The following is a 13,594-nucleotide window of genomic DNA, read 5'->3' as shown; positions in this document are numbered from 1 at the left end:
AATTAGGTTTATTCAATTTTTTCCTCCAAGAACTAGAAAAATTGGATTAAAAACTGATTTAGTGCATTAGATATTTATTGCTGCAACTTATTTCATTATAAGGGAGACATAGTATTCACACAATTATGAAATAATGAAAAATTATGATTTTATGTACTAACATAAGAAAACGGAAAGTGGAGATGTGACATCATCATCCCACCTAATGAATATTCATGACGACTGTTTTCACAAAATATTGCTTCAGTTTAAACTTCAATAACTTTATTATTTGTTATCCGATTTTGATGAAATTTTCAGCATTTTGCTCAACCAACATAACACAGACCAAAGCTTTTGGTCTAGCCAGCGGCTAGACAGGAATAACCCAGGGGTGTGAGTGGTCACAAATAAAAAGATCTGAAAAAAGCTGAAGAGTGTTGAAAAAGTCTGAAATAGAAAGAGCTCCTATACTTTTTGTACAGAGGAAGGCCAAAAATAAGCTGAAATTAAGCTGAAAAAAAAAATCTGAAATCAGATAAAAATCTGAACTCTCACACCCCTGGAATAACCGTCATTTCTGGGGATTTCCTTAACAATTTCTGACATTTCACTATAATCCCCATTCACCGACGGTAGTTCGTTAGTGTGAGCTCGCATGAGTTATCACGTCTACCAATTCGGCCGACTAGTAATGTCCAGACTTCAATATTTTTTTAAAAATCAAATTTACAGTCTAAGGATTTAGAAACTACCTAAATAATGTCTTGAATATATAAGAAATAAGGAAACATGAAAAAAAGAGATCAAAAGGTGTGAAAATAGTACTTTACCAATGTTTACTTGTCTTGGTCTCGAGAATCACCCCCAAAATGGCAGCCAAAATATGGGATATTTACCAACGAACGGAGAGGGCATCAATAAGTTACAAATGTGATATCGATATTGCTTTCGATATTATACAATCTGCTCCATATGCAGTAGAGGCGCACGGCCAATATTGGAGACTGTCTCCAATGTGGGAGATTATCTCCAATATCAGACACTTTTGTAAAGAATTTGGGTATCCAATTTCAGAGACAGTCTCCAGTTTTGGAGTCCAATTTCCTTTGTTTACATTTGCTGCAAAAGGATTACCTTGGCGGCAAATAAAAATGTGATAAGCAGATTCCTCATGAAAAATTACCCCTTTTCACCGTCTACTTTTGTTTTGATAAGGATTTTTGTTGTCAATCACACACAAAACAAATGGGCTTCTGACCTCAGTGAGACAAAATTTTGGGTGGAAAAATCATGCTTTTGTTGGTGTTGTTTCTTTTGTCCTTTTGCAAAGCAAGTCTCCAATGTGGGAGATTGTCTCCCCTATTGGAGAGAGTCTCCCATATTGGCCGTGCGCCTCTACTGATATGCGAGCTAAACCGCTACGATCACAGGTAGCAGACGACATTCGATATATCGAGACATTGAAAAGTATAAGGATAACGTCATTCAAGATGGGAACTTGCAAGAAAAACTGTCAGCTTAGCCTTAGGTGAAAATGTGTTAGATGAAAGATTTCTCGATCATCCAGAGGACTGTTATTTATATTTCCCTGGCAATGCCATGGCAATGGAAACCATAATTTCACTTAAATAAGTTAAAAAACAGTTTTATCGTGACCTATAAAATGTTAGTTCAGACAGTATCGTATGGGTACTAGTATTCACAGAGCTGCCAACATTGGTATGATAGAATCCAGAAGATTTCGCGGAGGTATGATTTTGTGAGGGAGCGCGCGGCGAAATGTCCCACGGACGGGAGTTTTGGGTAGCAAAACTCATTAAGAAACAACATTTGATAGTATCCGACAGCTGTCTAAACGACCAAAACTTTTGGCACATAGATTAAATGCACATTAGAGAGATTTCATGAAATGATGAATTGTCTGTCATTGACTAAAAAAATAAGTTCAAGCCTGATTTCAGGCAAGTCAGTAGAACATAAAATGATTCACAAAAGAATGCATTTAACAAGAAAATACCTTTATTGTCCAGAGGGGGAAAGGGCTGCAGTAGTGGAAGATGAGCTTGCCTGGCCCTGTAAAGACTTATATGTGGCCTGTTTAAAGTCTGAGGGCCGAGGGATTCCTGTGAAAATTGCCTTTTTGTAGCAAGCACGCACAGCCAGCCAGCGCCAAGCTAGCTCACTCACGAAAGAGAAAATGTTCGAATCCGATCAACCCAAGTAAAAGTAAGCAAAAAAAATCTCCACTTTGCTTCTGTTCTTCAGGATTGTCAATAAAATTATTCCTAAAAGTCAGGGTGTAATTATAATAGTAACCCATCGTTGATCCACAGTTTCAGCTCGAATAAAGCGCACACAAGCTTCCGAAAAATACATCGGACTTCCCTTCTCGCATAGCCTCCTGCCGCGGCGCAGTCTGCCGGAGACCAGGCAGTGCTGCGCCGGGGCGCGTCGGGGGCCCGGGGCATAGGCATGGAGTGCCGCTAAAGTGTTTCCATCACGCACATGCACATTGCAGAACCAGAAGAAAAAAAATTGCTTGTTAGACTAATTCACCAGTCGTTCGGTAAAATTATCTTCATTTACATTGGAAATCAATGTACGATTATACAAAAACTGGTAAAAGTAACTGGGTAAAATGAAAATGTGATAAGGAGTTTCCACGTGGGTGTAAAGGGAGTTGAACATGCTAGACTCGTAAAACAGTCGTTTGTATGAATTTTACAATTTAACAGCTAAAAATCACAATTATCCGGGAGATTTTGGCATGGGGTCGGGAGAACGGGAGATTGGATCGAAATCCAGTATTCTCCCGCAGGATCCGGGAGACTTGGAAGCTCTGTATTCAACCCGGCATAATTCAAAGATTTTGACATATTCCCCAAAATATTTAGAAATAGGGAATTTATCTTAATTTCATACCTTTGTTATTTCCAGGGTAATCTGTTGTCGGTATTTTCTTTGTCAATCTGTCGACTGTATGCGCGGAGGATCGAATTATGCGGCGATGGCCTTTTGCACTGAATGGCACTAGTATTCAACCTAGTGAGGATTGATAGCAAATCTCAAAAGGGTTTAGATTGCTAAATTAGATCTAGATCTATGTTACCTCGAGCGAAGTTCGTGCAGGCTCCACTCCACTTCACTACCGCTACACTACGCTTCACCTACCCGAACTTCGAGACCATGAACTCGATCGGATATTCCGAGTGACAAAAGGTGGGATTTTATGGGGAGAAAATACAAAATTCATGCAACATCACGATCTTTAAAAACAAGTACAACTAATATTCTTACTTTACACAAAGTTTCACTTTTTTTTCCATGCTTCTATCAGTCTCAAAATTGATGATTTAGAGCCAACATGAAGTTCCTCACACGTAATAATTCGCTGCCGATTTCAGAACATCGCATGCGCGCGAGGGTCCGAGATCGGACCAGACCCGGTACCTCCCGCATGCGATGTTTTGAAGTCGGCAGCGCATTAATATTTATACGTGTGAGGAACTTCATGTTGGCTCTAAATCATCAATTTTGAGACTGATAGAAGCATGGAAAAAAGGTGAAACTTTGTGTAAAGTAAGAATATTAGTTGTACTTGTTTTTAAAGATCGTGATGTTCCATGGATTTTGTATTTTCTCCCCATAAAATCCCACCTTTTGTCACTCGGAATATCCGATCGAGTCCATGGTCTCGAAGTTCGGGTAGGTGGAGCGTAGTGTAGCGGTAGTGAAGTGGAGTGGAGCCTGCACGAACTTCGCTCGAGGTAGATCTATGTAGTGTAAGTCTCTGGCTTTGATTAATTCCCTGTTTGGTCTCATCTCAAATGGTCTAGTCCAAAGTCGGATGGGACAAGGGCAGATTGAGAGACAGGGCCATCTTTCATCGCTAGGTTGAATACTAGTGCCGACGGGTTGAATACTAGTACCAAAATCCATCGCCGTATAATTCGATCACCCGCGCACACAGTAAACTGGTTGAAGAAAAAAATAACGGAAAAAGAATAACCAGCATTTGCTCTTGGAAATAAGACGGGTCTGAAATTCAGGTAAATTATATATTTCTATATACGGTATTTGACTTTTTGAGGAAACTCTCCAAAGTCAAACTCAAACTAGACCAAACGGGTTGAATACTATTACTAGACTAGTGCCCTTACGGTATACACTGTCTATACCTACGGCTACAGGCCAACAACTCTTCAGTCTATGTATTGGTGAGTGGAGCCAACATAGTTCAGCGGAACAACCAAAATACAGAGACTGAACTTGTTGAAGCTTTTTTTGGTCTAGCCAGCGGCCAGCGCGGCGCAGCCGATCCGAGCGGCCGCGCTAAGCCAACCGGCTAGGGTCGGGGCTCCGGCTCGACTCTGCACCGAAGGCGAAGCCCATGAATGGCTGATCCTGGGATGGAAAGAGATTTTTAAATTGTTAAAGAAAAGAAAAAGTCTTACTTAATATCTCATGAAGGGTGTTTGATGACTTGGGCTTAAAATGCACTCGATGCATGTAGTCCGGGTTATAACTGAGCAAGGTGCCACTTGGAGAAGGAGAAATTTTCATATAGTGCCTCTAGACCAGTTTTTTACGCTGAATATGAATATATGAGGTAAACAGGCTGTATCCTGAAAATTAACCTGTGAGGGCGCTTTTTTCAAAATGGCCGCCATATTTTCCGAGAATTTGAATTTTCGTACATAGATTTTGACATAAGCATTCAATTGCCATAAAATTAGTGTCATATGAAAGCCAAATAAATTTCCTACAATTTGGTACTATTTATAGGGGATAAGTAGGTCATTTGGCTGAGATTTTAAGTAGAAAACTGCATTTTTTGTAATTTTTTCCCAAAAATTGAAAAATTTACAAATACATGATTTTACATAATTCTATGAAAAATTAATCAATTACCTTGAAATGTTCCTGAAAACTTTATTGATATACTATTATCATGTGGATGAAATTCCAACTCTGTATCATTATTTTTAGCAAATTTATAAGGTATCAAACTTGAATACTTCAATTCCAGAAATGTCGCTTTTTGTATGCATTTCCATAGATTAATACGTATAACATGTATAATACATACTATGTATAATACATGTATGTATAATGTATAGTTAAAACTTAAATGCTATTATCTCCGCTAGTTAATCACTTGCAGAGTTAAGAGTAGGCTTTTCTCTATCAGCTACATAAAACAAAATGTTGGCACATCGAAGCCTAGCATTTTCAGGGGGTGGGGGTGTCGAAGTACTCCCCCCCCCGTTCCTATATCATGTTGTTGTATATTGCCTATTTGTTAGAAAAATAACTGTTTTTTGGAGCACCCATTGAGGTAAAAGGCATTTCTGTTGTACACTACATCCACTTTAATTACTTTAAAACCACTTGGAGAGGAAAAGAGTAGGCTTTTTTCTACCAGCTACATCAAAAGAAGTAGCAAATCGAAGCCCACCCCTCTGGGGGGGGGGGGGATGTGGAAGTCGATCACCCCTCCCCTTTTGCTACTTGCTAATTTATTTGGAAATTTACCATTTTTGACCCAACATTGAGGCAAAAAGGCGTTTGTGCTTTATTATTTATTTTATTGATTTGAAAGAGTAGAGTTCGTTCTACTAGCTACATAAATAAGCGCAGCACATCGAACGCTAGCCCTCTCAGGTGCTGTCTAAGTCACCCCACCCCCTCCTCTATATCATGTATATTGCCTATTTATTGGCAATTTCACCATTTTGGATCACTCATTGACATGATTGAGGCATAAGGGCATTTCTACTATAATTATATCACACAGCCAATTTTATTTTCTTGCTATTACTTGGAGAGGAAAGCATGGGCTTTGGTATATCAGCTACACATTATTAAGAAGCGCTTGCACATCGACACCTAGCCCTCTCAAGGGCTGTCTTAGTCAACCTCTCCCCCTCTATATTATGTTTATTGCCTGTGTATTGGAAATTACACCATTTTAAATCACCCATTGAGGCAAAAGGGCATTTCTACTATATAGTACAGCCAATTTTATTTTCTTGCAATGACTTGGATAGGAAAGAGTAGGCTTTGCTCTATCAGCTATATATAAACAAGTGCTGGCAAATAAAAGCCTACCCCTCCGGGATGCAGTTGAAATCACCCCATGCCTTTTGCATTATTGCATATTTATTGAAAAATTCACGATTTTGAAGCCCCAATTTAGGCAAAAAGGCGTTTCTGATTTATAGTTCTTCCACTTTTACTGCCTTGAAACCACTTAGGGAGGAAAGAATAGGTTTTGCTTTATCAGCCAAATATAAAGAAGTGCTGGCAAATAAAAGCCTACCCCCTCCGGGTGGCTGTTGAAATCACCCAATCCCTTTTTCATTATCGCCTATTTATTGGAAAATTCACCATTTCGGAGCCCCCGTTTATGCAAAAAAGCGTTCTGATATATAGTTCTACCACTTTTACTGCCTTGAAACCACTTAGGGAGGAAAGAATAGGTTTTGCCTTATCAGGCACACATAAAGAAGTGCCGGCAAATAAAAGCCTGCCCCTTCAGGGGACTGTCGAAAAAACTCCCCCCCCCCCTCTTGAAATTCACAATTTTGGAGCCCCCATTGAGGCAAAAAGGCATTTCTGATATATAGTTCTGCCTTTTTTCACCCTTGAAACCACTTGGAGAGAAAAGAATAAAGGCTTTGCTTTAAACAGCTACATATAAAGACATGCTGGAAAATAAAAGCATATCCCCATGAGAGGGCTGTTGAAATCACCCCGCCCCTTTTTCATTATTGTTTACTTATATGAAAATTCACAATTTTTGAGCCCCCATTGAGGCAAAAAGGCGGTTCTGATATATAGTTCTGCCACTATTACCGCCTTGAAACTACTTGGACAGGAAAGAGTAGGCTTTCCTCTATCAGCTATATATAAAGAAGTGGCTCTACTATATACCAGAAACACCTTTTTTGCCTCAATGGGGGCTCCAAAATGGCAAGTTTTCCAATGAATTGGCAAAAAATCGTACAAAAGATGGGGTAACATCTATAGTCCCCTGAAGTGGGTCAGGCTTCGATGTGGCAGCAATTCGACATATATAGCTGAAAGAGGGGAATCTACTCTCCAAACTCTTCCTCTCCAAATGGTTTCAAGAAAATGAAATCGGGTGTTTATACAGCAGAAGTGCATATTGCCTCAATGGGGGCTCACAAATTGTGAATTTTCAAATAATTAGGCAATAATGCAAAAGGGGTGGGATGGTTTGACAGCCGCCCAGATGGGTAAGCTTCAATGTGCCAGCACTTCTTTATAGGTAGCTGATAGAGCAAAGCATATTCTGTCCTCCTTAATTGGTTTCAAGGCAGTAAAAGTGGCAGAACTATATATGAGAGATGCTTTTTTTTACCTCAATGGGGGCTCAAAAATTGTGAATTTTCCAATAAATAGGTAATAATGCAAAGGGGGGAGGGGGTGATTTCAACAGACCCCAGAAGGGGGTAGGCTTTTATTTGCCAGCACATCTTTATAGCTGATAAAGCAAAGCCCATTCTTTCCTCTCTAAGCGGTTTCAAGGCAATAAAAGTGGCAGAACTATATATCAGAGACGCCTTTTTGCTTCAATGGGGGCTCCAAAATGGTGAATTTTCAACAAGTAGCCAAATACCGAAAATTAGTGGGGTAACTTTTACAGCCGCCTGAATGAGATAGGCTTCAATTTGCCAACACTTCTTTATATGGAGCTAATAGAGCAAAGCCTACTCTTTCCTCTCCAAGTCATTGCAAGAAAATAGAATTTGCTGTACGATATAGTAGAAACGCCCTTTTGCCTTAATGAGTGATCCAAAATTGTGAATGTCCAATAGATAGTCAAATACCGAAAATTGGTGAGGTAAATTCTACAGCCCCCGAACATTCTGAAGGGGATATGCTTCGATTTGCCAACACTTCTTTACAGCTGATAGAGCAAAGCCTACTCTTTCTTCTCCAAGTCATTGCAAGAAAATAAAATTGGCTGTACTATATAGTAGAAACGCGCTTTTGCCTCAATGGGTGATCCAAAATGGTGAAATATCCAATAAAATAGGCAATATACATGATATAGAGGAGGGGGGGTTGACTTAGACATCCCCTGAGAGGGCTAGGGTTCGACGTGCCAGCGCTTATTTATATGTAGCTGGTAAACTCTACTCTACCCTAATCTTTCCTCTCTAAGTGGTCTCAAATCAATAAAATGGGGTGTACAACAAAGCACAAACGCTTTTTGGCCTCAATGTTGTGAATTTTGAAATAAATTGGCAACATTAAGCAAAAGCTCCCCCTCCCCGAGAGGGGTAGGCTTCGATGTGCCACTTCTTTTGATGTAGCTGGTAGAACAAAGCCTACTCTTTTCCTCTCCAAGTGGTTTTAAAGTAATTAAAGTGGATGTACTATATAACAGAAATGCCTTTTGCCTCAATGGGTGCTCTAAAAAACAGTTATTTTTCTAACAAATAGGCAATATACAACAACATGATATAGGAACGGGGGGGGGGGGGGGACTTCGACACCCCCACCCCCTGAAAATGTTAGGCTTCGATGTGCCAACATTTTGTTTTATGTAGCTGATAGAGAAAAGCCTACTCTTAACTCTGCAAGTGATTAACTAGCGGAGATAATATCATTTAAGTTTTAACTATACATTATACATACATGTATTATACATAGTATGTATTATACATGTTATACGTATTAATCTATGGAAATGCATACAAAAAAGCGACATTTCTGGAATTGAAGTATTCAAGTTTGATACCTTATAAATTTGCTAAAAATAATGATACAGAGTTGGAATTTCATCCACATGATAATAGTATATCAATAAAGTTTTCAGGAACATTTCAAGGTAATTGATTAATTTTTCATAGAATTATGTAAAATCATGTATTTGTAAATTTTTCAATTTTTGGGAAAAAATTACAAAAAATGCAGTTTTCTACTTAAAATCTCAGCCAAATGACCTACTTATCCCCTATAAATAGTACCAAATTGTAGGAAATTTATTTGGCTTTCATATGACACTAATTTTATGGCAATTGAATGCTTATGTCAAAATCTATGTACGAAAATTCAAATTCTCGGAAAATATGGCGGCCATTTTGAAAAAAGCGCCCTCACAGGTTAATTTTCAGGATACAGCCTGTTTACCTCATATATTCATATTCAGCGTAAAGAACTGGTCTAGAGGCACTATGTGAAAATTTCTCCTTCTCCAAGTGGCACCTTGCTCAGTTATAACCCGGACTAATGGTTGCCAACAATTTGCAGTATTGTTCCGTAAACTTTCTTGCCCTTTCTTGAAATTAATCTTGTCAAAGACAAAGTCAAACATCGCGCTGAAAACCTGAGTATGGTAGCTTTTAATACAAAATAAAAGAGCAAAAAGTAAAAGAAAAATTATGAAGAAGAATAGAAAAGAGGCCATGGGGAAGAAGAAGGAGAAGAAGAAAAAGAAGAATATAAATATCCAATGATTTTCCTGTTTTTCTCCTTGATCCTGTTCTTCTTTATTCTTTCTCTTTTCTTTTTTTTCGCCGCCAATACAATGGGGCCGCGGCCCCTTCGCCCCCCCCCCCACTGGGGGGATCCGCCTATGAGGAGGAGGAGGAAAGAGGAGAAAACGAAGATCTTAGGAGGAGGGGAAGAAGAAAAGAAATGTATCATTGTGAATAGGCCTAAGAGTAAACTTTTTCCCCTTTTTTCTCCTTCTCCCTCCTTTTCTTCCAAGTTTTCTTAAGTTTTTTTTTAATGATTATTTTTGGCGCCGCCAATATGGGGCCGCGGCACCCTTCGCAGCCCCCGCCCCCCCCCCCCCCCAGGATTCACCCATATTTTCTGGAAGAAGAGAAGGGGGAAGAAAAGTAGAAGGGGAAGGAGGAGGAGGGGAAGCAAATCATAACGTATTTGGTATTTTCATGCGTTTATGTGTGTATTACATTTTTCTCTTAAAACCAAACAAGTTGCAGCAAGTGAATATCTTATGCATTAAATCAGTTGTCTATTCATTTTATTTTTCATTCTTGTTAGACAAAGCTTGAATACATGGCCGTACGCAACATCAGGCAGCAGGGCAGCAGGGGGGCAGTCCCCCTCCCCAGAAATTTTAAAACTTACATTTGTTTTACTGACAATTTTTACAAAATTCACCAATAGGATGCAACAAGAAATCCTTCAATTCTGCTTTTAAAATAGGCAAAAGCACCCCAAGAACAAGCGCGGTGGTTTTGCTCCCTTGCTTATTTTATTTTTTTCAAAAAAGTTTATGCGTGCTGTTCCCCCTCCCCCACCCCTGGTGAAAAATGTCTGCGTACAGCTATTCTTAAATTAAATACTGATTGTGGATATGACATCATTAGCTTGCTACTTATTACATATCCAACTGCTTTACTGAAATAATGGAAAGCTTTTAATAGGCCTATCCTAAATATCCCAACTTTGTTATTCCTTGTCCGGTTCTGATGAAATTTCCAATGTTGTGATTCTGGTCCATGAATATGAAACTACTTTCTGCTGCATGCTTTTTGAATGAAATTTGCATAAATTATAAATTTTCAGATGCCATCACCGAATTCATATCACCCTCTCTCTAATATGTTCAAACTATTTTTGTATCAAACTACACCCCTCCAAAAAAAAAAGCAGTTTTTATAATGGGGTGTAGCGGTATATATTTTTGAGATCGAGAGCACCCAGGTCTTAGAGCACCCCTTATATAGGCAGGAGCGGATTGAGCTTTTGCCATTGAGTGATTTTTTTTAAAATCTTTGTTATTTTTATTTTTTGTGGAGAGGGTAGTCCTATAAACTTGCTGAACACTTTTGATAAGTTCCGACTTGAGAACTAGACATGAAATTTGACACCATGAACAGGATGAGAATGTAAACAATAATAAAAAAAATAATAATGATGCGAGTGCGAAGCGCGAGCTGAAATCTTTTAAATTTTCCTTACCGAAATGGCATTTTAAGTACTTTGTGTATTCACGAACAGGATGGGTATCTAATTAAAAATATGCAAGCACGAAGCGCGAGCTGCAATATTTTATTACCGACCTGAAAACTACACATTCAAAGCACTTTTTCGTATATTACATGTACACTCATGAACAGGATAGGTATCTAACTAAATATATTTCCTACCTGAAAACTTGCACTTTTGTAATCATTGACATAGGCTAACATGTATAATGATTGATGTTAGCTCAAAATTTTTGATATTCTGACCTGATCAAACTAGACCATGTAATATGTTTTTCTTAAAGAACAGTATATGTATCTTAATAAACAGTAGCAAGAAGCGCGAGTTCAACATTTTTGATGTTCCGACCTGAAACTAGGGGGAGCGTTTCATGAAAGGAATTGTCGGACGTTTTATCCGACAAGTCCTGATTTATCTGACAGTTACCTTAGTAACAGTGGTTCTCGATCAGCCAATAAAATTCACGAAAAGCTAGACGTCAGATCTGACAACTTGTCTGACAAAAATATTGATGAAACGGTCTCCAGGTTCATATTCACTTCTTGTAATCACAAAGAATGGATGGCTCCGAAAAGAGTTAAGATTGATGAAATCAACCACATCCAGTTTTGTTCAAAATATTTTCTAAATATGATGTGTACTATACATTTATATTTTTTCTTTAAATTTCAGTGTGCTTCTTTTATTTGACAAAGGACATTGTGCAAATTTCCTGAAGAAAAAATAATTACATTAATTAATGGGTTTGGTTTCCCGGGGGATTTCCATACTTGACTTGATTGGATTGGCGTAATTCTTTGTAAGACGGGGCCCAGTAGGCCTACTGGTATCTTCCTAAATGACTCTATGCGAGCTAAAAGCCCGATCTGATTTTTTTTATTATTCTGACTTGAAACTTTGGACATTCTATTTACCTCTTTTAGCCATATAGGCTTATCTTCCTAAACAAATTATTGATGTGTAAATGAGAGCTGAAATCGTTGATATACTGACCCGCAGAAGAACATTTTAAGCACTGTTATGGGAAAAATGGAAGATATATATCTCACAAAAAAATAATGTGAGTGCGAAACGCGAGCTAAAATTTTTACAATCTAAACTTTAAAAAGGGCATACTTTGAAATCATGAATGATTTGCATAATAAATGCAAAGCGAGAGCTTGAAATGTTATACATGCTGATCACTAGCGTACCTACGGGGGGGGGGCAGAGGGGGCAGATTGCCCCCCTGACGAGTGGCAACCCATGCAAGGGATACATCCCTGCCCCCCCCCCCTTTTTTTTTTTTTTTTTTTTTTTTTTTGCTTGTCAAATTTTTTTTGGGTACGAAATCCTTTATTTGTGATTGAAGACCTTTTTTTAAATTTATTATTATTTTTTTTTGCTTGTCAATTTTTTTGGTGGACGAATTTGCCCCCCCCCCCCCTGTGGAAAATCCTAGGTACGCCACTGATGCTGATTGCTGACATAAGAAAAGTATTTCAAGGATCATGAAGAGGATAATCTCACTAATGAAACAAGGCGAGTATTTAGCGCGAGTTAAAAATTTGGTTTTATTATTGTAATCATGGACAGGATGTAGTGCTAAAATAAAGAAATTCGAATCACGAACGGACAATTAGCACATTGACAATTAAGCTGAAAATTTTCAGCCAAATGTTATGAGTTATTATGAGCACTGCGATCGTGAAACGCGTGCAAATTTTTTTATTTATGTAGATATCTAGGCCTATATGATCGACCTTAAATTTTTCTTATTTTCTAATTATTAACCCCCTCCCCTTGTTTTATTTTACTTTTCTTCCGAACTTATCAGATTTTATCTTATCTTATTATCTAAGCTTAATTATCTTATCTTATCTCATCTTATCTTATCTCTCATCTTATCTTATTTCTTTTCTTCTTTTCTCCCCCCCCCCCCCATCGCTTCGCCCCCGCTGGACCAATCCGCCTATTTATTTATTATTTATTTATTTATTTTGTTTTATTTATTTTATACTGCAGGGTAGGCCTGTTCAGTTCTTAAAACTGCTTTACAAAGGCACCCTGCAGTTTAAAATACATGTCAAGATAACTATGAACAACAACAACAAACAACATCAAAAATACAAAATACAAAATATCTAACATCAGAAACAATTAACAGCAAAATATAGAGTGGGAAGTGACAATTTAAACATACATAGCATTGTAAATCAATGGAATATCATTTCGCACTTTATCAATTCGTATGAAAGGCTTTGCATATTTTTTTAAAAACTAACAAGGAGGTACAAACTTGTAAATTTGAAGGAAGTGCATTAAATAATTTGGGTCCGACATATGCGAAAGATTTTCTTTTATGTTCAATTCTAGCTTTGGGAAGCTGAAGGGGGCATCGTAAAGAATACCGTGCCCTGTATTTCACGGGCCGTTTACATACTAAAGGTTTTAAATAATTTGGAACTAAATCATTCATTATTTTATATACAAGAACACAATACTGATATTTTATACGCTGATCTACTGATTGCCACTTCAGTGACTGCAACAAAGAAATTTGTGATGTATTATAATCTTTTTTCAAAAGCATTCTGGCATATTTATTTTGAAGTTTTTGTATCTTATCTAAATGTAT

General features: G+C 38.0%; 1 protein-coding gene across 2 annotated transcripts in view; it reads right to left on the bottom strand.

Moving 5' to 3' along the window:
* The window catches only part of LOC129254165 (Fanconi anemia group A protein homolog), a 51,642-nt gene extending 42,288 nt beyond the window's left edge, over window positions 1-9,354 (bottom strand). The window contains exons 1-2 of one of the 2 annotated variants that reach the window (XM_064094954.1): window positions 9,259-9,354; window positions 4,437-4,522 (exon numbers count right to left, since the gene is read on the bottom strand). In XM_064094954.1, the coding sequence (XP_063951024.1) occupies window positions 4,437-4,491 (55 nt within the window). In that variant the 5' untranslated portion in view covers window positions 4,492-4,522; window positions 9,259-9,354. Of the gene's footprint in view, window positions 1-4,436; window positions 4,556-9,258 lie in introns of those variants that run through there. The other variant, XM_064094953.1, reaches the window with a different exon arrangement.
* Between the last annotated feature and the right edge of the window lie 4,240 nt (window positions 9,355-13,594).

This window comes from Lytechinus pictus, chromosome 2 (genome assembly GCF_037042905.1).
Source record: "Lytechinus pictus isolate F3 Inbred chromosome 2, Lp3.0, whole genome shotgun sequence".
Taxonomy (NCBI): Eukaryota; Metazoa; Echinodermata; class Echinoidea; order Temnopleuroida; family Toxopneustidae; genus Lytechinus; species Lytechinus pictus.
This window is presented reverse-complemented; position numbering and strand designations above follow the sequence as displayed.